Below are 24352 nucleotides of genomic sequence, written 5' to 3'. Positions count from 1 at the left end.
TGAAATTATATTGTTGACTAATCAATTTTATGTTGTTGAAGTTTAAATTTCAAAGTGTTCGGACTTTAATGGACCACTCAGTAGATTGTAATAAAGTATTTTTATTAAATGAAGTATAATTCAATATCTTGATGTTGGCAGATGTCGAAAAACACTTGAATCCAATATTATCCAATCAGATCCAATTTTATACGAAGCTCATCAAACCCATCTTCTTTGTTCAGACCGGTCCAGACTTTCGTGACTCAATCGCAACACTAATACAAAAGTATAATATCAACAAAACTCAATTTCTTACTGGACAACTTGGATCTAGATTAATTAACAAACTCTGATTTTGAGCAGAATTAGATGAATAGGTATAAAAAAAAGCAATATAATCAAAGAAGTGATGCCAAATGTTCCTTCTTTGCTTCTTTTTCTTTTCTTTTTTTTTGTTCTAACAGAACTATTAAGTAAATGTCAATAACTTTATATATGTTTTTTTTTTTTCCATCAAGTAACATCACTTGTAATTTTCATAACTTTTATATATACTTTTTTTGTCAATTGACGATGAAATAATTTCATCACCTTTTTAGTCTGAAGGGGCGCGTCCATATATACTTTTCCAATATGACCAAACTATTATAATAAAAAAATCGTTTAAGGACTGGGGAATGATGTTATATTATGCATCGTCATTTTGAGAGGTGCTTTTCTTTTTCTTTTCCTTCCTTCCATCTTCTCCGAAGAAGGAAGTCATTAATTTCGAACGACAATATCTTAAACGGAATCACAGAGATATTCATCAAATTAAATTATATTAAATATATATATATATGAAATGTCCCCAATAAAGAATAATTATTGTTTATTTCCATTTATTAGAGTATAATGATACATTTTGAATTAAAAATAAAAAAGATATACCTGCCTACGTCTCTAAGTACGTGATATATTAACTTTTTCGTCTGCTCTGTAATCTTTATATTTATATATTAGACTGTTCCTTTTTTGGGTCAATCATGGAATGTTAGGAAGTCTATACACGTCATTTCTTTCCCTTTCTTCACAATTGAGTCATTGATCCTTTTCCTCATACGCTCAGGATGAGGATTTTAAATCCAGAAACTTTAAGGACATTCACTCAGCCTAAACTTATCTAGCTTTAACCACAGTCTCCAGTCTGACCCTCAATCTGATACGAGCCTTGATGAGGAACTACTTGTCCCTCTCGCCCACTACCCCGAGAATGACAGCCGCAAGGAGTCAAGAGTGTTATTGAGACCGTTCATTGGACTCTCTTTCCAAGATGCCCAACACATAGTATTGCAAAGGGTGCATATCCACCGAGCTAGGAGATCACATTTCCTTAGCTCAAGACATAAAGGTCTTAAGAATGTTGTATTATGATAAAAGATCCGGTTCAAAAAGCTCGGATGGCCCAACCACACTTTTTTTAAATTCTAGCATGAGACAGGATCGTTTAATATCAATTTTAGCTCTTTATCATCATGATCTATGGAATAATTTGTGTCCTTTGGCGTGTGCCAGGTATGGAGGCACACAATAATGGCCGCACAGTGCTCGTATTTCGATGACATCTCAAGGATTCCGTATTTATTCTTATACATTCATGTGGGATTAATTTGATGGGCACACATTAATAAATATAGTTCTCAGGGTTGCCAAGGTATTAAGGACTATACGGGTTGTTCCGGATTTAAAATGCCCACCCTCTATATATGTTATACACTTAGAGTTCTTACTCCAAAATAAATTTGTATTTAGATACATTTGTGATTTGTAGTTCTCTGGAAATAAACAACAATTGTGATGAATAATGGGGTATTTTGTTTATAATTTTAAAAATTAACAACTAAAGATTCTCTTCAAAATAATGTTTCAGATTAAAATTTGTAATTAAAAAGTGTGAGGAAGATCCCTCTTTGCTGAAATGTGAATATGGACATTTTAGAAATGTTAAAGACAATATATTCAGCCCTTATTTCATACCTATTATTATTTTTTTAAGCCTAAAAAAATTGACATAAGTGGGAAAAATAAAAAGCAAAGCCGTCTTTATTCAAGATATCAAGGTTATATGACTGAATATCCCCTGATCATAAGCTTTTTCTAGTGAAGACACTCAAAAACCAACTTTGCCAAATTTTCACACCTCTCTAGCTATTTTTGACGAAGTAAACGCCATTTTAATGTTCCTCCATTCCACTCAAGAACTATAGCACTTATTCAAGGGTGAAATTACTTATGTTTATACTTCTGAGTATATGGGTTATGAGAAAAATATATTAGCAGCTTGCTTTTAATAATAATTCAAGGGGACTGAAATGTATTTTATCATCAGTAGCTTCCCCATTTTATAAGACTAACAAATCAAAATTAAACTATATTAGTTGATGAAGTGATAGTTAGTCTTGTTTCAGTCATTTCTTATTTGGTCCAGTCCAGTCTTAGGACCGTTCCTTCAGACTGTCAGTACCAGAACCACTAACCTAAATCATACAACTCGCGGACTAGAATTGATTGAAAAAAGAAGAAATAAAATTTAGTTAGGTCATCAAGGGTTCAACGTAATACGCTTTTAGGATTGATATGCAAGATCTAAGTGGACCGGACAGAGACTGAACTGGACGGAACAGCAGTATTCAATCCGAAATGTTTTGACTAACACGACTCTCGTGATAGTTTTTGATCCAAAATGATTAATCAATGTTATATTGTTCCTTATTTATTTGGTCCAATTCAGTCTTAGGACTTGTCCTAATGGCCCTTAGAACTCTCGATCCTTAAGACAGTCGGTTTTTGGAACAATTCTTTAGTAATTTAATTCCTTAGAACTAGTTCTTAACTGTCGGTCCTTTGAGTCCTTCATAAAAAGTTATAAGAGATTTGTATTATAAGTATTAACCATTCATATCTTCTTTAGAATCCAATATAAAACAAAAGTAAAATCATATTTTACTTTTGTTTTAATTAATTTATGTGTACAAAAACAATCAATAAAAACGGGAAAGACCTCAGTGATCCCAAAATGAATCGAATTTACCTTCTTGAAGGACCGAAAAGTGAGATAAGATTGAACTGGAGTATTTAGTAATTAGTTCTAAATATATAACGACACAACACTAGGAGGATCAGTATCTAACATAAAATAGGGAAAACGCAAACCCTTGAGTACATTTTAGACTCTTAAATTGTTATGAACAAGGCCTACAGTATTTTTACAAATAAAATAAATGTTTATTAATATGCAAAGTACAATTTTTGACTCAGGGCATCATCATATTTGAGACGGTATAAAATGCTTCAAAATAGCCAATTTCGATAAAAAATGGGTTAAGAGGCCTCAAAGTTTACCACAGTCAGTTTTTTCATTTTTTTCGGCAGAAAAGATAAGAGGGTCGTTTGAAAAGTCCGTACAAAGTCCGACTGATTGTGCTACTGGCGCGTATCGAACTTATATTTAGTTAGTAGCATCTCTTGGAAGGACACACGCCAACTTTCAGTCAGATGGGTATATCCATATATCTTTGGCATTTGTTTGAATCGAGGAATTGTGTGGGAAAGATTAGTGGTTCTCTAGTTTGGATTCGCAAGGAATAATCTTCATCGACTATTCGGAAAAGGGTAAAACTATTCTCCGTTATTTGACCGTTTGAAAACCGAGATAAAAGAAAAACGCCACCGATTGCCCCACAAAAAAATCATTTTCCATCACGACAATACAGCTGTGGTTGCAAAATTACTAGAAAAAGGGTTCAAACTCTATATGCCTACAACACTACAAATCTCATGCACCTTCACTCATCTGTCCTTCATCGCCATATCATTGATTATATTATTGATTTCTGGAGTAGTAACCTCAACAGGGCGCCCAGAACGTTGAGCGTCATTTGTGTCTATATGGGCAATCCCAAAATTTTAAAACCACTTATAAACTGTTCTAATCGAAGGTGCAGAGTCCCCATAATGTATATCAAGCTTATTTTTAGTCTCTTGAGGCGTATGTCTTTCATAAAGTAATGTTTAATCAACACACGAAATGTCTTTCCCTCCTTTTTTTGAAAATCACACCACTTCCTCGATTCAAACTAATGCCAAACGGAAAGAAATCGACCGATCTGCCTGAAAATTGGTATGTTTTCTTCCAAGAAATGATACTAACTAATCATAATCTCGATACGCGCCAGTAGTTTCATCTCTCCTGCTTTGCACGGACTTTTCAAAAAAGGGACAGTCTAATATTATATATAATATTTGTGAAAGGGATTTATAAAGAAATCGGTTTTTTTTTTTTCCTTTTTATGATTTATATCGGTTTTATAACATATAGGCAATTAAGTAGTATATACTACCTAGCTACGCATTATTATATACCATGATTTATGTGAACTAACCCCCATTTGATCCTTGTTGATTTAAAATAATAATAATCATTGTAAAGAGTTGAACCAGGATTCTACAAAAGAAGATAGGACTATATATGTATGTACATATGTTTGTATGTAAGGTGAATATTTTAAAAGAGTATTTATAGGGATTCGTGCCAAACGTGATTTTATATGATTCATATCCCCCCCTTCATATCTCCATCTGGAAAAAAAAATAAGATTGTGTCGTTGATTATTGTTGTATAGTTATTTTTATCAAGTAGTCTCTATTAAGGCTTTCTTTTGTATTGCAATTATAACAACTCTGTGATTATAATGTAGGTATGGTACTAAAAAAAATTCAAATTGATTATTTTCCATTGAAACCTACTTTATCAAATAGAGAATGTTTAAAAATATATTTTGATACTAAAATCATGTCCCTAGCTTCAATATTAAGGAAGCTATGACCATTTTATCATCGGAATTTCATCGGGGTTTTTTTTCCCCCTAATTTTTATGTACATTAAAATCTGTGATCCAATATGATGTTTCAATAAAACAAAAATACTTTCTTAGACATCAAAATAATTGAACCAAATTTATCGGAATTATATAATACACTATTTTGGAAAAGACATCACTTTTAAATACCTGCAATTGAAATAAATAAAAAATAATAAACAGGCAATGTACTTTCATATTGAGCAATAATAAAGATTGAAGATGCTAATGTCGGATCACAATTTATATCTTTTGCATTTACAAATGAGTTAAAAATTCTACAAAAAAAATAGAAAAATAATTTTTCAAATGTCCATTATCCCTGTTATTTTATCTATTACACTTCATAAGATATTTTGATGGCTATCTTAAGATGATAATTTTCCATCAAAGGGTGCGACTAAACAAACCAACGTATTGATTTTTTTAAGGTGGATAAAAGATTAAGAATTCATCTACATTAAATATATAAATGACGTTCTTGGAGTTCGCGAATGGAAATATATCGTTCACGTTCAAGTGTCATTTGTTCAACTTGTAAATTAACCAGAGAGCTCAAGTTTGTCTTGTTTTGTAAATAATTGTTTATACTTTAATATCAAAATATGAATTAATTTCCATTACTCAACCTCCAATAATTGTTGAATTAGTAAGGCTTCAGATTTATATGGACCACTCGGCACTTAAAATAAAGACAACCATTGGTTCTTTTCTCAAATGAGTCTTTTTTTTTCTCTCTTTCATTATATATGATAATAGGTTTAGTGAAAAGAAATATATTATTTGTCCAAAAGATGGCTTTAGTAATGTGTTTATCTCGTGTTGTATAAGTCTTGATACTGTTACAGACAATCACGCTGTATTTGGGTATTTGTCAATTCTGTTCCGTTCATTTTGATGTCAATGACGCTTTAAAGCCCATTGTCTAAAGAGTTAACCAAATCATATATATTTTGATTTTTAATTGTCAAAACTTTAAATGCAATACTCATGATTTATCATGGATATCGTTTAATATGTTTATGTCCAAAGAGTTACCAACGCCAAATTTATTTAAGTACAAATTATACACTAAGAACTATAAGCGTACAAAGTATATACCGGGACAACTCTTACTATTTATTCATCTCTATTATTAAAATTTTGAGTGTTTAGGAGTCTTTCCCCCCCCCTTTTTTTATAATATTCCTATGATCAATGATTTATAACACATAATTATCTGTCGATTGCTAAGAAAAACATTGTTCTAGTTGGCACCATAAGCCACAGTACGAGACAAGGATTGAGATAACAACAGTCCTTGGCACGGAATTGTCCCATAAGGCAATGAGGGAGCAGACTGGGTCCTCCAGAAAGACAATTTACAAGGCTTCCCATGCCCAGAGACATTGTAAATCGTCTTCTTCGAGGAGTAAAAAAAAGGGCTCTTAACTTTTTTGCATAATAGAAAAGACTAAATAATAACATTTGGTCAGATATAAGAAGAAGGATGTATGACTCAAGTCTTTGATAGACTTCCACATAATTAAAATTCCATGACATATTCAACTATACGTAGTATTCCAAACTTTTGTAAGGAGGCCTATTGATATATACTTGCAAAAACAAAGGAAAAAACTACTATCTTTATTCTAACGATGGACGTGAGCGTTTTTTACATATATTAGTTTGTAAACAAAGCACCAGAGCGTGGCGCCGTCTTGTGGCAGAATAATAAAACTCCCTTAATTAAAATATTATTGTATATAAAATGAAAGTATGTTACTCACATCGAGGCAGCTGATATGAAAATTCTTGGGATTATAATCACTTATGTATCAAATAAAAATAAATCCTAATTTTTAGATACCCGATATATCTTACGAACAAAGTATAATAATTAATCAATGACTATAACATAATAGAAACAAATTGTAATGGGTCAACTGAATATGGTCTGCAGATAATGAATAGACATTGAATTTAATGGGGTGAGGGGGAGAAGGGGCCAGAGACACTCAGGTGTGTGTTGTCTTAACAAAAAAAAAAACGACAACATACAAAATATGTATTGACGATTGATTTATGTTAAGTTTTTCGTTCCCCAACCTTAATATATGATACTCTACCTAGATCACATTAGCTGTAAAGGTGTTTCTAAATACCAGAAGATGTAATTGGATTACCCAGGATAAATGACATTTTCATACATATCCAAACGCATTTAGTTATAACTCACACTGTCTAGTTTTGTTGTGTTTTTTTTTTCTGGAAAAATATGTATTAGATAGAAAGGGGGTAAAACATTCTAAGGTAGGAGCAACCCCTTTGAAGTGTTTTGAAGCAAGTCTCCAATTTACATTCATATATTACAACGTAGAGAAATAGAAAACAGGAATCTTCTTTACGTCAATTATCTATTTCTATTTAAAGCATTTCTGCTTCAACTCACATCTCTTCTCCAGCTTTTTTTTTTTTTTTTTAATTTTAAGTTTTACTATCTTCACCTGTTATTATGTAGCTTGTATTTTCTTATTTTATGACTTATATTTAAAGCACCTGGTATAAAGACGACTCAAGATACTCAGGAAAATGTTGATATTGAAATTACTGTTCCGGTGGTGGGTGTAAAGAGGACGAAAAGGTGTGTTAGAAATCATGGGAGTAGCATCAAACGCCCAGATGATAATTATAATATTTCTTTGTCTCAAGAAGAAAATCATCGTCTTACACCTGAGGTATATTTTCTTAAATACATACAGAGGGGGAATCCAAGACTTGAGTAGCTTTATCCTAAGATTTTATACACGTTGTTTTTAATTACTAGGTTGCATTATGCAACGAAAGGACAGTTGAAACAAAAATAAGTTTTATCCCATGTACCTAACTATATGCATGTCAGAGCAAAAACAAAACAAACAACGGTATGTGGTATGTCAAAGGCACAGCCTTTATCGTCAAGGTCTGCCAATGTGTTCGCTGGCATGTCAAGGTTGTTATTGCTTGTAAAGGAGGACATATTGGATAAAAAATATAGCTATCTTGGAGAAGAATCCCTGTTATATTTTCTTGACCGTTTTTCCTAATTTAGTGAACCTACTGCAAGTTTTGGTTCCCCACACTGTAATTTATCATATTTTGCAAACTTGTAATATCTTTTCTAGGATCATAATGAACAGGAGGGAATTCTCCTTGGAAATGACTTGGAATGTGATGGCTTTAAATCCGTTCGTGCTGATCATGATTACTTTGTTGATGAGGAGAGAGACAAATTCTTTAATCTCTCTCAGTTGGCTGAGGTGAGTCTCGCAGCTGAGGGATGTCTTGGGGCTCATCGACCAGATTTAACTCAACAGATCAATGAAGCACGGGATTGGCTCATCAAGAATCAAAAGAGTATTGGATACAAATGCGGAACCTGTGGGAAAAAATATAGCACGTCCAGTAATTTAGCAAGGCATAAACAAACACATAGGTAAGTGGGCATGGAGTGAGTTAACATAAAAACAACCTTGAACGATAATCATAAAAAATATCCTCTTTTTACAACCTATATACAGTGTGTGGTAACATAGCGTTATTTTTCCTCATGAATTTCAATCATACTATAGAAATGTTAGGTGTTAGTGTTATTAGGCTTAGGATTGGCAGGGTTTAATTCCAGAGGCAAGATTCTAATGTTTTCTTGGAAATACAGTCAGTAGCTATAATGTGTTGGAAAGAATGTCATTTTAAAAAAAAGTCATTTTGAAATAGCTATAGAGGTGTTATTTTTTCCAGAGTGCTTAAAATATCATTATTTTGCATCTGAAAAGTTGGGCTAAAACTTAATTTGACTTAACACCCCTCTCCACTATTATAATGTGCTAGATTAGTGAAGAACGTGCTTTTGCTATAGATTAAACATGCCCAAAATATTGCTTGACATCATAATTTATTAGATATTACTCATTACAATAATAACTCCTAAGTTATTATGGGTGCAATTTATGAAACTCAGTTAATTGTTACAATTCCTAATATACAAAAAAAAAACGAGTTTTTCAATTAACTTTCATAATTTTAAATTTGTAAAATTATTTGAATCCAGAGAACTTTAGAAATAAGAATGTTCGAGAACTTTAAATTAATTATATAAAATCCAATCTTATATAAAAATTATAATAAATTGGTGCAATTTGTCTTACTCAGATTATTTACAACGGATTATTTTTCGGATTTTAAAAACCTTGGCAAAATTGTGAGTAATTAATTGTTTCATCAACTTATCAGTTATTTAAGATTTGTTGTTTGAAAAAATGCTTTTGTATATTTGTTTAACTAACAAGGTTTATCAATGGTCTATATAAGATATTGCTCAATGTAGGTCAAAACCTCATTTATTTTGCTTTAAAAATGTTTTTGACATGTTTTCTTAGTTAAAAGCCATGAGGAAGAGACTATCTTAATCCAACGGCAATTTTTTTTACTAGTGTTATTCATCGCTAAAGATTACAAATTTAATCCAAGCTCTATTTAGCTTGCTTCTCTCTTGACGAACCACATAAGCAGAGTGGGACACAAAACTTGGAATAGCACGATTAAATTAGTATAAACCTTAAAGACAACTCAAAACAATATTATAATTTAAATTCGATATTTCCTACTTCACCAGAAATAACAGGCTGTACACCCCGGAGAACAGATCAGCAGCTCTTAAAGATGTTCATGGTGTACCATACTTTCATAACGGCACCTCGGAGCTAATCCTAATTTGGATGAGAGGTAGAGCAGATATTCTTCTCTAAGACGCCCTTAACTGTAAAGTCCAAGATTTTGAGGTCAAGGATGGAGGAGGGTCACATGGAAGCAGGACAGAAGTCAGCTGTATTGTTCCTCCAAAAGTTTTGATTATTTTTGGTTGTATGTTGCTCGGCACTGATACCCGTGCGGAGAAGATCGTACACAAGTTGCCTTTTTGTTGCTAATCCAACATTTGTACCCTTCTAGACATGGGATAAAAAAAATAATGTGGATAAAATCGTAATTAAATGCTACTAAATGTTTTTCTACCACTCTGTATAAGCTAATAAATATGTCTGTTTTTTTCATTTTTGATTTTTTTTTTCATCTCTCTCTCTCTCTCTCTTAGATCCCTTAATGATAAAAAGGCCAAGAAATGTCATTTATGCTCCAAGGTCTATGTGTCCATGCCTGCTTTCTCCATGCATATGCGAACTCACAATCAGACATGTATTTGCAGTATTTGTGGTAAATCCTTTTCACGCCCCTGGCTGCTTCAAGGCCACCTACGAACTCATACAGGTAAAAAACAAAACGAAGTTTATTTACAAAAGTATGTATTGCTTTCCTATTTTTTCCTTCCTGACTCTTCTCTCTCTCTCTTTCTTCGTATCCACATGTGGTGCTTGAAGGGGGATATACTATATAGCAAAGAAACAACAAGTTATTTATTTATCTAATGTTTTCTTTTTTGTTAAAGGTGAACGACCATACTTGTGCTCAATCTGTCCCAAGGCGTTTGCTGACAAGTCCAACCTTCGCGCTCACGTTCAAACACATTCTAAAAATAAACCTTATAGATGTCAGAACTGCGGGAAAGCTTTTGCTCTCAAATCCTATGTCTATAAGCATGAAGAATCCACCTGTCTACACAAGAGCTCAAATCCAGGGGGAGTTCATTTACGAGAAGATTCAAGACCTTAAGTCATTCGAGTATGGAGCTCACCATTTCTAATTATTTATTAGAATAGTACGGAAAGAGACGACTCTAAGGAAAGGAACCACAGGCAGATCATTCAGAAAATTATATGTTCATCTATTTAGGGATGGTATTTTTGTAAAGAAATATTATAGTTGTATTTTCCTAACGACCTATAAATTCCCGTCCTTTGTCATTGTTTTTCTTTTTTTAAGGTTGCGTGACTGTAAGTGTTATATGTCCTTACTCTTTCAACTGTCTTGTATTTACTTTTCCTTAGAGTCTCATTTATTGCTGCCTATCCTCATAAGTCTACTTTTATTAATATCTACGATCGTATATTTCTAGGAAGCCTCATTGGTTGACTAATGTTTTGTTCTATGGGGATATACGGAATGCTTTAATTGAATAGTTTATTTATGAATAACAAATACATAATTTTATTTATTTTTACCCACACTTATTATTTCATAACGTTGTCTCTCTAAAAAATAAAGAATAACGTAGGGAGGAGGTCATATCTACCCAGAGAAGCAATACAGCCTCTATGTATAGGTGCTGCATACATGTGTGGTGCTCTAAAAAAACCTTCAGCCCTATACTCTATAAATAGTTTAACTATACGTTGAAGGGTAGATTTGACAACTTATGAGAACGATCATAGGTGGTGTTGTTTGTAGAAAATATCTAATAAAAGAACCCGAAAATCTACATTAACAGAGAGGAAGTTAGCTATAATGACAAATGTTGTGTCGGTCCTTATATAGGACTGCAGTCCAGTTTGGTCCCATCTAGTCCAGTCTAGCTCATTGTTGGCCTTAAAGAAGGTGAAATTGATCCCTCGTGACGTCAGCGAGAGTGTTTTCCTTTTTTTTAATTACTCCGTTATATAACAGTATAAATTATATAACGAATATGTAATATAATATGGTCATATTATATTGTTTATGAATGCAAAAAAATATATCTTATTTGCATAAATAAACCATCGAGATTTGTATCAAAAATTCCAAATTTTCTCAATATTCAATAATATGATCAATCATTTTATACCTTCAGCAACTGTTGTGGTCAAAACCACTCCCTCCCGAGACTAAGAGAAAAAAAAAAGGTTTTCAGAATTGGGAAAAAGTCGAGTAGCTTTAATTATGGTCTGGACAACGAGACCAGTGGTGGAGTGGCAGAACTTTTTCTGGTAAATTACCGATATCAAGAACTACATCACTACCGTGAGACTCTATCCAAGATTGATGTTTTTGTTTTTTTCAATTAGACCTTTCTTGCAATTTTTCTAGAACGATTTGGTCAAATATTTTTTTATAGACCGCAATCTCAAAACGTTGGCCGAATTATTTAAAAATGGTAGACCAAAATTATAGGTCTCAATACATGTATAGAACGATTGTATCTTATAACTTGATCTAACTTCATGTGACGTTATTGAGCCGATGATCTCAATTTTGAAACAGACGTGAAAATTCATTCTGGGTTGGTGAAGTCTTCTGGACCGGGAACAATTTGTAAAAAGTATTTATCATTGCTACATCTGCCAGTATCTTGAGAGAAGAAAATATCTTGTTCAAGTAAGGGAATTCATGACAGGAAGATATTCACCTTTCCGTTACAGACATCGAATGATATCATAAGTTATCTCAGGCCATGCAAAGACTGTGGGAAAATGTTTAATGATAGACTGCACTTTATTGACTGTCCTCTTTGTGGATGAGACTCTTGGTCTTTCTAGTGATTTTTCTAGAACGATTTTCTAGAATGCGATCTCAAATGGTGGACCCAAATTATTCAAAAAAAGTAGACTAAATTTTTCAGTCACAATATAAAGACGGATTTTATAATATATCCTGATCTAACTTCATGTGATGTAATTGAGCCAATGATCTCAATTTTGAAATAATATCCTCAACTATTAATCCATAGAACCGGTCAAGGCCGAATTTTAAATGAAACTGATCCACACATATTTTTGTTTTGTTGGATCGATTTGGAACGATTAGACCAATCTTGACATAATTATTGCTTGAGATCAGTAATGACCAAACTGCTTTAAAATAACTATCTAGTTCACTCCCCCATAAAGATCTCAAACTGGTCTATCATTTTAGACCAAAACCCAACTCTATACATGGCGAGGAATTTAAACCTGGAAAACTGACGGATAATGTATATTACAATTATTTTCCCAAAAATTAATTCAACAATTCCCAAGTCTCAAACCAACTTTCTCTAGCTTTAACCACATCCTACAATCTGGTTCTGAACCTGACACATACCTTGACGAGGAACCCATTGTCAATGTTGGCCTCTGTCTCAAAAATGAAAGCCTGCAAGTAGTACTTAGGTGGACATTTATTTATTAGTCTAAAGTTGTTCCGGATTTAAAGTCCCCAACCTTGTCTGTCAACTGTAGGCACCAAAAATATTTATGAAATAAATCAAAATTTTACATAAAATACTTTATTATTATCTTATAAACATTTTTTGAGTATTTTTTTTTTTTTTTTTTTTCAATGACATCTCGGCCATCAAGAAATGATATAAGATACAAGACAGAAGAATACTGTACAAAAAACACAATAAATATTTAAGAAAAAATTAAAATGAATTATTCAATCAAATTCACACAAAAAAAAATAAAAAATATAAAAAAATAAAAATAAATGCTTAAAATTAAGTAGACAAATGCTTTGTTATAATAAGGTCCATTACTATTTTTCTGTTTGAGTTAATTGCATTGAAATTTATATTAATTTAATTAAGTATATACATATGCATATATATATATATATATTCTATATATATATATATAGGATGATATTAATTGAGATCATTATTGGCTGATTAAATGATTGGTCGATTTTAAATAATATATACAATAGAAAGAGTAAAGTAACAGACTGATATCTTTCCTAAGAGACAAAGATACTTTAAGCTCGAATAAGCTCGATCAAACGACGTTGAGATTATTTCATTAAATATAGTATATCTATCCAACAGAACATGTGAATAGAAATGAATTTGAATATTCGATGGTTGCAAGGAAAGCACTACTGACATAAAATGTTATAAATGAATAAAAAAGCTCGTAACAAGGAAATGGGAGGTTCGGTGAAGGTGTGTTTGTGTGGGTTCTAATTAAATACAGTGTCCACACCTTTTGTTTTTTGGTTCATACTGTAGTAGTGTTGGATTCGAATTAAAATGTTCGAGCTCGTAGGAGTAATGTTTTGAGCGTTTTCAACTTTTTCCTCTTTATAATACATCAATTCGTATTCTTCTAAGAGGAGATACTAGAAATTTGATTACCATTGCTCGAATGGGATTATAATTCAACTTTAAATAAAATTGAATTATCCGCACACAACACCAATACATATTTTGGCTAAGTTTGAGCAATCTATCAAAAACCCAAGTTCTTTAAGTAATCTGAAGTTATTTTGTCGAGTTCAAGTGTAACTCGAAACCAACACTAGTTTTTGTAGATACACGATATGTGTAGAAGGTTTACATATATATATATATACAAATATACGTTAAAAATGCATGTACCAAAGCAATTTGGTTCTTTGGTAAACGGCATGAGATCAGGCAATCAGTTGAAACATATATGGATTAATAATTTGATTATGTAAAGTGTTGATAATAATAAAAAAAAATTATTATATATTTAAAAAAAAAAAAAAAGAAACAATTGTAGTCAAAGTTAGCACCTTTTGATTCAGCAATTTGAGTATTTACAAATACTTCATTCATTAATTAATTAATTAAATTATATTTAGGTAAAAATATATGAAAAGTTTTTTGGCACAGCTTAGTCTTTGATGATTTTTTGAGTATTATTTGGTATATGGAAATGACCACATAAATAATTATGTTGTAGCAATATAAAATGATTTTTTTTTTGGGGGTGTAAAAAACAATGAATTAATTACAATAGGAGTTGGGGGGGAGGGGGTTATTAATAGTTAAAGGACTAGAACAGAACCGCTGTTTTATGTTGTTTCAACAATATTTTTTTACAAAAATATATGTACATAATAATGTGATAAATATATACGTAATAAGGCAGGCAATTGGATGGATTAGTTTCGACTCTCTTTATTACTCAGGAGTGCCACTTGCCTCCATGTTTCAAGAAACATTTGTTGGGGTGGGAGAGACGGAGGAGGGGAAGAAGGAGGGGGGGATAGATCACTGATGTTCACATCAGTAGTTACTTTAGGCCCTTCGTTATTCCGTACTTTCGTTCCTTTACGATTTACTTTCATGCAGCTAGACTCTTCATGCTTGTACAAGTAGGATTTGAGAGCAAAGGCCTTGTTACATTTGGAGCAGACATAGGGTTTTGTATTGGAGTGGGTTTGGATGTGAGCCCGGAGATTGGATTTGTCAGCAAATGCTTTTTCGCAGATGTTGCAAGTGAATGGTTTTTCCCCTATTGATGTGTGAATGAAGATATTTAGGTTTGTAAATTATGGCATGAGGAGTGGAGTTGAGTCTTACCTGTATGGGTACGGATGTGCCCTTGGAGAAGCCATGGACGGGAAAAACATTTTCCACAAAAGGGGCATTTGCATCCCTGATTATGAGTTCGGATATGCATAGAATACGCTGGCATGGAGACGTAGGTCTTGTCGCAATGAGGACATTTTCGAGCTTTCTTGTCTTCGATAGATCTAAAGAAGGATCAGAGGATTAGTGGACTGACTACATTTGTTTATTAATTTAGGAAAGGTGTTTTTTAAAGATTTATTTTCGTCCTTACCTATGGGTTTGTCGATGTCTTGCAAGATTACTCGAAGTACTGTAAGACTTTCCACAGTCTGGACATTGAAGTCCTACTTTGGACTTGTTACTGTTACAACCACTACCATCCGTGGAAATGGAGGATTCACAGATGCTACTACTTGATGATGTTGAAGTAACAGATATACAGTCAGAGTCCCTTTTCTTTGATGGTATTCGGAGATCTTGTGGAAGGCTCTGAGGTTCAAATGCCTCTGAAGGGAATACAGAGTAAAGAAGGAGATCTCTTCGCGCGTTAAATAAAAAATTGTTCTGAGGATGATTTTTGTAATGAGGGCTTCTCATTCCCCCTTTCTCTTCTTCTTCGGAGGAGTAATAGAATTTATTCTCTTCCTCTTCATCTGAGGACCCTCCACTGCTACGACGTGAAGTTAATCGAGAAGCGGGTAAGTTCTCATGAGCAGGGGGAGGAAAGGGGGTGCCTTGGGGAGAGGAAGCAGAGTTGATGATGTTAGAAGAAGAAAGGCTCAGATTCATGGGAAGATTGTGAGCTAGAGGAGGACTAGGACTTGGAGTCAGGAGTCTATGTCTACTTCCAGAGGGAATCCAAGAGGGATTACGGAGTAGAGCGAGACTAATATCGGCTAGAGTTGTGAGGGGATTCCATGACTGCATATCTACCGGCTCGGATTTAATAAACATGTCCAAAGGTCCAGGGTTCTCCATTTTGAAACCGGATTCTATACCTACATGAAAATTAAAAAGTATGAAATTTTAAACAAAATTCGCAAAGAGAAAGGCCTTTTTTTATTTTATTAAGAAGTAAGTATAATTCTTTTTTTTTTTTTTTGCGCAGGCCTTTTTCTATATAGCCAATCAGGTTCTTGAACATGATTTTTTTTAGTAAGAAAAAAAAAGATCCGCTAATATAACAAGGGGTCGGGCGGAGGAGGGAGACAATTTCTTAGTTAATGACGTCCACATACTTTTACCAATAAGTCAAATTATGTAGAGGATAAGACCAAAAATATTAAATAAACCATCTACCTATGTGTGTGGATTAAAAGAGTTATCGATTCACAATTTTCCCCAAGGAGGGGCATTTCTTTTATTTTTTAAATCACTATCTTTAATAAATCCCCCCACCCTCATAAAATTTTTTTAAATAAAATATATTAAAAAAATCAATTTTACACTCATTCAAAACTTATTTGTCAATAGGTTTTTTGATGAGGAGAAGAGTGGAACTCACCTGGGACTTAGGACCCATATAATTACCGCACAATAGATCTATATATATATATTAGGGTGGTCATTATTTTTGAAATGAAAATTTAAAACATAAATGTGCCATCTAAAAGAACTACAAGAAATGTTTGGACTTTACTTAAAGTCTTTCCAAAACTGATCAGACCCATATTACAAATTTTGGTACATTTAAGTATGAGATTATTAAGATATATTGATTGTAGATATTTAACTATGTCAATCATTGTCAAATGGTCACCCAATCCTCAATTTTATCGGAAAATATTGATCACTAACCCTTTTTCAATCTTATTTGAACCACATACACAAAATGTTTCTTTATTTAGACATTTTCAAGGTTTATGATTGAATTTTTGATAATGTGTAGCACATTATCGTTTGTTGACAGTTTCTTAGTGATGCTCATAAGGAATCGGTTCATATACTCTTGCAACCAAATAAGATATATCAGATTTTATTAAGAACATTCTTGGGCTGTAGCCCCCCTCCCCAAAGAAAGTAATTTTGGTCTTGATCAAGGAAGAATTATCGGTTATAAGAAAAAAATTCAATGGGAAAAATGGTAAAAAAAGTCGTATATTAAACACAGAAGTGAAGAAAAAATTAGCTAAGCCCTCCCACCTAATCCTGCAAATATAAATCTGAGAACGGCCCTGACATTGCAGATATATTTGCAAAAAAAATTATGCACTATAAATAAAACATCTTTTATTTTTACTAATCAAATAACTTATTCTATTATATGACACAATAATTTAAAAAATAAAAATCCTCAGTGACGTTCGAGGTGTAAATTTTATTTTTTGAAAAAAAATACAAAAATTCTAAAATCCATTACTATCCAAAAAAAAAATTAAATTTTTAGGAAAAAAATTTCTAATATTTATAGCTATTCACAGAAAATAAAACTTTGGATAAAAATTACGAAATATAATTTCTAAGATTCATTTTTATATATATATAAATTTTCAGTATTAAATTTTTTCAAGAAAAAATATCTAAGCTCTAGATCTATTCAGAAAAAATGAAAAAATTTGGAAAAAAAGTTCTAAATTCCACAGTTTTTCACAAAAAAATCAACTTTAAAAAAAAAAAAAGTCAAAAATTCATTTTCAAATAGTAAACTTTTGGGAACAAAAATTCAAATACTACATTTTTTGGCAAATTCCTTCATTTGGGGTGCTCCAGCTCACACCCTGCGGACGCCTCTGCAAATCAATTGCCCATGTACATTTTGGAAAGACTTTGATTGAAGGCAAAATTATTCCTTAGATATGGCACCTTCATACTATTTAATTGCAAAAATAGTGATCACTCTAATAAACATATACTTAGGCACACACATTAAGTTCGGAGAAAAAATGAAAAAAAAAAATTCTTTTTAGAAAAAAAACATTCGCCGTCTTAAAGCTTCGTGACTTTTTTCATCTTTTTCTCTCTCTTTAGACATTTCGTTGCATTGAAAGGAAAAACCTTCATTCCCCCGTCATATTATATGAAATTTTTGTTCATCTCAATTCCATTGTTATTATATAGGTATATGAGATGTATTAAGGTTTTTGAATTTTTGAGATACTCAACTCTTTAAATTGAAATCAAATCAAATATATTTATGTATACCTTTATACATACAAACGTTTGAAACATGTCTCATTAAAAATCTGTTTCACCCCTTCAACTAACAATGTACATATGTATATTTGTAAAATATACATTAGGGTGATTCAATCATTCAGAGATTGACATTGATTCTAAGAGGTACAATGTATGTAAAATATGCATCTTCATATAATAAATCTTGAGGGTCAGGGGGACTTGACCCCCATCCCAATATGCAAAAAAAAATATCAAACGTTTATTCTCAATAATTAACCCCTGTTCCATTGTCATTAAAAACAACCCTTGAACAAATTTCAACACGAACTGAACATATTCAGAGTGTTAACCCAAAGCTTGCAGTAGAATTTAATTACGGATGCATCCCAGTTATTTTGGGTTGCTAAGTTTACACAATACGCATCACAACGAGAGCTGTTTCATAATTAGACAAGTTTTGTTTAGATCACAAACTCTCTAAGTGGGAAAAACATCGACTTTCAAATTTAAATTTTGTGCTAGATGCCACCATGACAGTGGTCATGGACACGTTTTTTATAGTATAGAGCTGTCAAAGGAGTGAAAGATGACATACTGAATACAAAATATAGATAAAGAAATCCTAAATTACTTTTGAGAACGGTTTTTTTCTTGATTTGATAAAAATCATGTTTTTGTAATTACGTCATCCTTCTGCAAGTTCTGGGCCCCAATCTGTACGTACACATAGTAGCAGTACCTTTAAAAAATAGCTCTATCCAAAGCCATCCGTTAAATGAGTCCGGCCTAATAAGTTAGCTCGCAATCTTTCCTCCACAAAGAAACAAAGGGGGTTGGTGAAGCGGAGAAGGGCAAAAATCAGTTTGTAGCTATTTTAAAGTCCATTCCGCCGAAATATGTATTTATTATTCAATAATTGAGGTATATTGTAGTCAGCTTAACAAGAGACATTTATAATTCCACGACTCAAAGTTCAAAAAACATTTCTTTTAAGGGAAATGAAGGAGCAGACCTCAAAATAAACCGTAATTTTTTTGTGTTCGTAAAATATTTTCGTGAAATATATTTGTGATAGGGTTTTTATAAAAGGTTTTTAGAATTTTATGTGTCTTCTTTAGCCAATGTCTCATTTGAATATAGCTATAAAATATAGCAGTAATCTACAAAAATCGTTAGATTCTTTGAAAACCCTTTTTTTTTAGGAGAGTAGATATGAGAAACAAGGATTTGTAATTGTCTGTCTATATGTGACACCCTAACATACATACACAATGATTGAATCCATCTTGAACCATCTCCCCCTGATTCTTCCCACCTTAATAAAACTTATTTGTTTTTACATATATATTTATAGTATGGTTATTACTTGAATCATTCCATGATAACTGCTTTTCCAATAACGTTTTAATAACTTCTTCCTTAACACATCAGCCTGGTGGGTATACACACATAAAGAAATATTTCTCATTAAATAGATGAGAAATTAATTTATTTATAAATAGGTAAAGTGAGTGATGGAGTAACAATCAAAAAATATAGAGAGAGCAAGAAGTGATGGAATTCACACTTTGTTTTTTTATTGTACTCTTAAACTAAAAAACCACAAAGAACAACCTCAAAAAAACCCCACTTTTTTATAATATATTTCATATTTATATACCATATATGTCATATAATCATTCAAATCAGGGTCATATTTGTGAGTAGGTCTTCCATCAATAGATTGTCTATTTATTTAGAAAGAAATGTTGCGTCAACATACAAACAATCTAACACAAAAATGAGAAAAAGAAAAAATCCCCATTTATATTTTTTTTTACTTCTTATATTATATTTGGGGTACACGAGGATTGAAAGCCTCTTTTTTTTTTATCTCAACTTGTACAAAGTTACAACTAGTACACGTCATATATATATATATATATATTTTTTAAAACATTAATGTATGATATACTCCATATATAGAAATGATGAAAGAAAAGTGGGTTAAAATGAATTGTCATTAAAAAAATGATGAATTGTATGAGATGACGTGAGTTAACAAATGTCAAAAATTCGTTATGAAAATAACAGTGAGCAGTAGTTTTTTTTTTACACAAGTATCTTTATTATTTTATTTTTTAAGAAGTTAAATGTACCATTGGATTAAAAAAGAAGAAGAAGAAAATCCCATACGAATGTTACTGTGGGTCTCTCTCTGGTGTGTTTGGGGAAAAAATATCTCTCCCGTAGATTGTCACACTCTAAAACCTTTTATAACTTATTAAAAAAAGATACTTCAAAAAAAGCTTACACAAAATAGTGATGCGTAGAATGTATTCTTGAAAAAAAAGGTCAAAATAATATTAGGTCATGTTATTTTTTTTTTTTTTACCAAAAATTATTAATAAAAAGTGTCAAAATAGTCCCTTATATTAATGTACTATGACCAAAACATATCAAAAATGTATTGATATATAATAAAATAAAGTATAAAATCATGTCAATCATTGTCCAAATAAATAAATATTAATTCCGTCAAGTTGATGATTTGTTGTTATGCTGTAAATATTTATGAACAAAAAACATTATAGAACAATAACTCCATAGTTGAGTAGGTAGAGTTGGCTAATTAGTAACTATCAACTGATTTGGGGCCTTATCTCCTAGCAGAAAAGATTGGAAGACACCTTTTTTGTACGCCGTACTAAATAAAAAATCAATATCACTGACTATTAAATTTTTAGGAGCTTTTATGGTCATACTTTGGATGTACCAGGGAATATATAGAATGAAGGTCATGACTAGTGATGTTTCAGTTCTCATTTCTTAGGCCTTGTCCTAGGAAATGTCTTATCAGCCTTTATGAACGGTCCTTAAGATTGTCAGTCCCTTGGGATGTCATTAGTAGAACTGATTTAAAAAAATATATATAGTTGACTGTCATCATAAAAGAACAAACTCTATCAGTTTTAGGACTTGACTGGACGGGGCTCCATGTTTCTTTTCAAAATACAGTGGCGTCCACAAGATTATATATTTAGGTTTTAATAACAAAATTCTTTTAAATTTGAAAATTATTATAGTTTTTTTTTTTATTTAAAAAAAAAAATTTACTTTGAAAAATTAAATTTATTGTATTTTTTTTTTTAATCCATAGCTATTAGACGAAATTATTTTTTTCCAAAACAAATTTCAAAAATCTACAGCTAAATTATACCCAATATTAAGCTTTTCCATTAAAAAATTCAAAACTTGACATCTATTCATAAAAAATTTCCAATATTTAATTTTTGGGAAGAAAACAAAATATTAAATATTTTGGAGAAGCATTTCTGACATTCATAGGTGTTCAAGATATTGAATAAATATTGAGCTAAATGATACACTTCCGTATTATCCTTTTCCAACAATTTCTTTAATTATTTTTAAAAAATAGTTCCATAGCTCGACTGAAGAAATGGAAAACTAGTGTTGTGGGAGTACCTAATTATTCGTTTCAGTCTTAAAACTGGTCTTATCAGTTCTTTGAGCTGATCTTTCGTACTGTCAATAATAAAACTCATAAATAAAAAAAAGGTTAGGTACATCATCAAGGCCTCAAGTTTTTAGTAGAGATATGCAGGACTGAACGGGACCTTATCAAGACTGAGCTGGGCGGTCCTAAAAAAGGATTGAAGCAACATTATTGGCAACTACTAACAATTGATTATAAGTCTTTTCTTTTTTTAAGGAGGAAGGTTTGTTCAAGACAATGAAGGCAACAATGTTATACATGTTATATCTATATATTGTTTAAAAAAATTCTTGTTTAATTTTTTTTTTTTTTTGTAAAAAAAAATAATTTAGAGAAAATTTTCCAACTCCCATTTGCCCCAATAATAAAACATATTATATTATTTTATTTCATATCGGAAAAATAATCAAAATATATACCTATATATGAAATATAAGATGTACGGAAATGAATTGTAATTTTTTTATATATTTTTTTTTTTTCCCCAATTTATTACACTTTTTTTTTTCTTAAATAAAAAAGTTTTTTTTTTCTTTTTCCTTCTTTTTCTTCACATACAAAGTAGAGTTCAGAAATGGAGCACATGTTGCCTCAAAATACCTGTGCATACTCAAGGACATTTTCTATAATCTATCTACTTAGATAGATATGGAATATCTATAGATTGATTGAACTATTATTTGACAAATGTTGCTTGGGGTTTGCAGAAAATAAAATAAAAACTTTGTTTATATAATAAGCACATCACTAATAATTATATGAGTCCACGAATCTCTCTGCAGGGGAGAATAAAGAACTCACACGTCTTTCAATGCCTGAAGACCACTTGCTTGGATCTTTAATCTCTCTCAGATCCACATACAAATTATTTTTATTCCTATAACTTTATACACATATATATATATTTATAATAAGGTGAATCTTCCCTTAAGCCACATTCGAAAAAGAAGAAATATTATAAACTTTTATTTTATTATTATTTGAACATTTCCTTACATAAAAAAAATATATATTTGTAACTTTTATTTAAGAGTCCCTGTTTTTTTTTACTTTACAAATAAAAGTTACATCATAAATTGATAGATCCTGATAGATAGTTGTAAGGGGGTGCCTTAAGGCAACTATACTGTTTATTCTTACGATTGACAACTTGCTGCAAAAAGCAATTGATGTCTAATAAATAAGTGTAACAGATGACTGTGAAATGTCTAGCTAATAATTAATTATAAGGATCCGTGAACTGTATGAAATACAAGGGTTAATATATTATTGCAGCGGCATGATCAAGCATTGGGAATTGTAGGGAATATAAAAGCAGGGATTGGTCGGGGGGGAAAAAAGGATACAAAAGACTTGACGTCTATTGTTAATCAATTTCTTCCAGAGAGGAAATAAAGTTACATACATGATTATTCCATGTGTCCATGATTGAATGGATCTAGAAATCCTTATCTGGGATCAAGGCATGGAGAAGGTAAAAGAAAAAGTTTTTGTTTTCTGACGGAAAGTAAAGTTTAATAGCTTATTTGATCATATTCATTTTGACACCGGGTGAGAGCAAGTCAAAATCAATGTTTTGAAAAGGTGGAAGACCTTCATCCCCATTTGAAATGAGAGTAGGTAAATTTTATGTAATAAAAAGAAATTTTGTAATATTTTGTGCAAAAGACAATTTAGAAAATCGACTTGTTCTAAGAAAATATATTTTAATGTACTTTATGAATAAAAAAAATCACCATGAGTTTGTACCTCCTCACACATACACACATAAAAAAATAACATTCGAGACAAAACTGGGGGTCAAGATAAAATCTATTGTATCTACCTACGTTGTCCGAGATTCAGACTTTGAGGAGGGAAGGTCAAGGTAAAAAAGTAGGTTTTCGTTTAGTTCAGAAATTAAGATTTAATAGCTCCTTTGATCTTGGTCGTTTTGATAAAGGGTTTAGAGCATGACATGGGCATCGATAGACCCATTGCTAGGGGGCGCCGGAACATTTGAAATGTTAGTGGATAAATTTGGTATAATGTTAAAAGTTTGAAAGCTACTTTGATTTTGGTTTTAAGGCCAAGTGTAGAGCAAGGGATGACCAAATTTTTGGGCCGGGAATGAACATTAATATTGTTAATATTATTCCTAAAAGGCTACTGCAGAATAATTAAAGCTTTACAAACAAAAAAACTCGGAATAAATGTATATAAATGATATTTAAAATTCAAATCCCTTACCGTGGGACATCTCCAATTGTTGCTCCTTTTGATACTTGAGCAAATGTGCCTTGGGCATCATCAAAAAATGTAACCACTTGCGCTGAACTATTTATTAACAAATGGTTATGAGAAATAGTTGTGTCTTGAGACGGAAGGAGAGCTCGAAGAAGAGATTTTTTGAGTTGTGCCTTTTTCCTCAGCAGAATGAGTACTGCTCCTTCTGATAATTATGAGTATTTAAAATCTAAGGGGAAAAAAGTCTTACAGGGGGGATTTTCTTACTTTTTCTTTGACTTCTTGCTACTGTGTATGTAGCTCCTGCACCATACATCATCATAGGTGGTGGTAGTGGTGGTGGGTGGGTGGGTGGGTGCCTATCTTTGTGGAAGAAGGAGTTACTGCTTCTATCTCACCTGCATCTTCACAGGGGGAAAACGCGCTCACTCAAGGGGAAAAATA

General features: G+C 31.9%; 2 protein-coding genes across 3 annotated transcripts in view; one reads left to right on the top strand and one right to left on the bottom strand.

The window, feature by feature from the left end:
* Positions 1 to 11013, top strand: part of LOC121130436 (uncharacterized) — a 40389-nt gene extending 29376 nt beyond the window's left edge. For both annotated transcript variants that reach the window (XM_040726184.2, XM_071893660.1), the window contains exons 3-6: positions 7416 to 7597; positions 8024 to 8334; positions 9991 to 10163; positions 10342 to 11013. In XM_040726184.2, coding sequence (XP_040582118.1) covers positions 7416 to 7597; positions 8024 to 8334; positions 9991 to 10163; positions 10342 to 10565 — 890 coding nt within the window. In that variant the 3' untranslated portion in view covers positions 10566 to 11013. The remainder of the gene's footprint in view (positions 1 to 7415; positions 7598 to 8023; positions 8335 to 9990; positions 10164 to 10341) is intronic.
* Positions 11014 to 13730: 2717 nt separating this feature from the next.
* On the bottom strand, positions 13731 to 24115 carry LOC121130285 (uncharacterized). The gene is made up of 4 exons (XM_040726045.2): positions 23912 to 24115; positions 15341 to 16067; positions 15079 to 15251; positions 13731 to 15010 (listed from the first exon to the last, which is right to left on the bottom strand). The coding sequence occupies exons 1-4, from the start codon at positions 23970 to 23972 to the stop codon at positions 14658 to 14660; spliced, it is 1314 nt and encodes a 437-aa protein (XP_040581979.1). The 5' UTR covers positions 23973 to 24115; the 3' UTR covers positions 13731 to 14657.
* Between the last annotated feature and the right edge of the window lie 237 nt (positions 24116 to 24352).

The sequence above is a fragment of the Lepeophtheirus salmonis genome, chromosome Z, assembly GCF_016086655.4.
Source record: "Lepeophtheirus salmonis chromosome Z, UVic_Lsal_1.4, whole genome shotgun sequence".
In the NCBI taxonomy this organism is placed as follows: Eukaryota; Metazoa; Arthropoda; class Copepoda; order Siphonostomatoida; family Caligidae; genus Lepeophtheirus; species Lepeophtheirus salmonis.
Note: the sequence above shows the minus strand (reverse complement) of the source record. Positions and strands in the feature narration are given on the sequence as shown.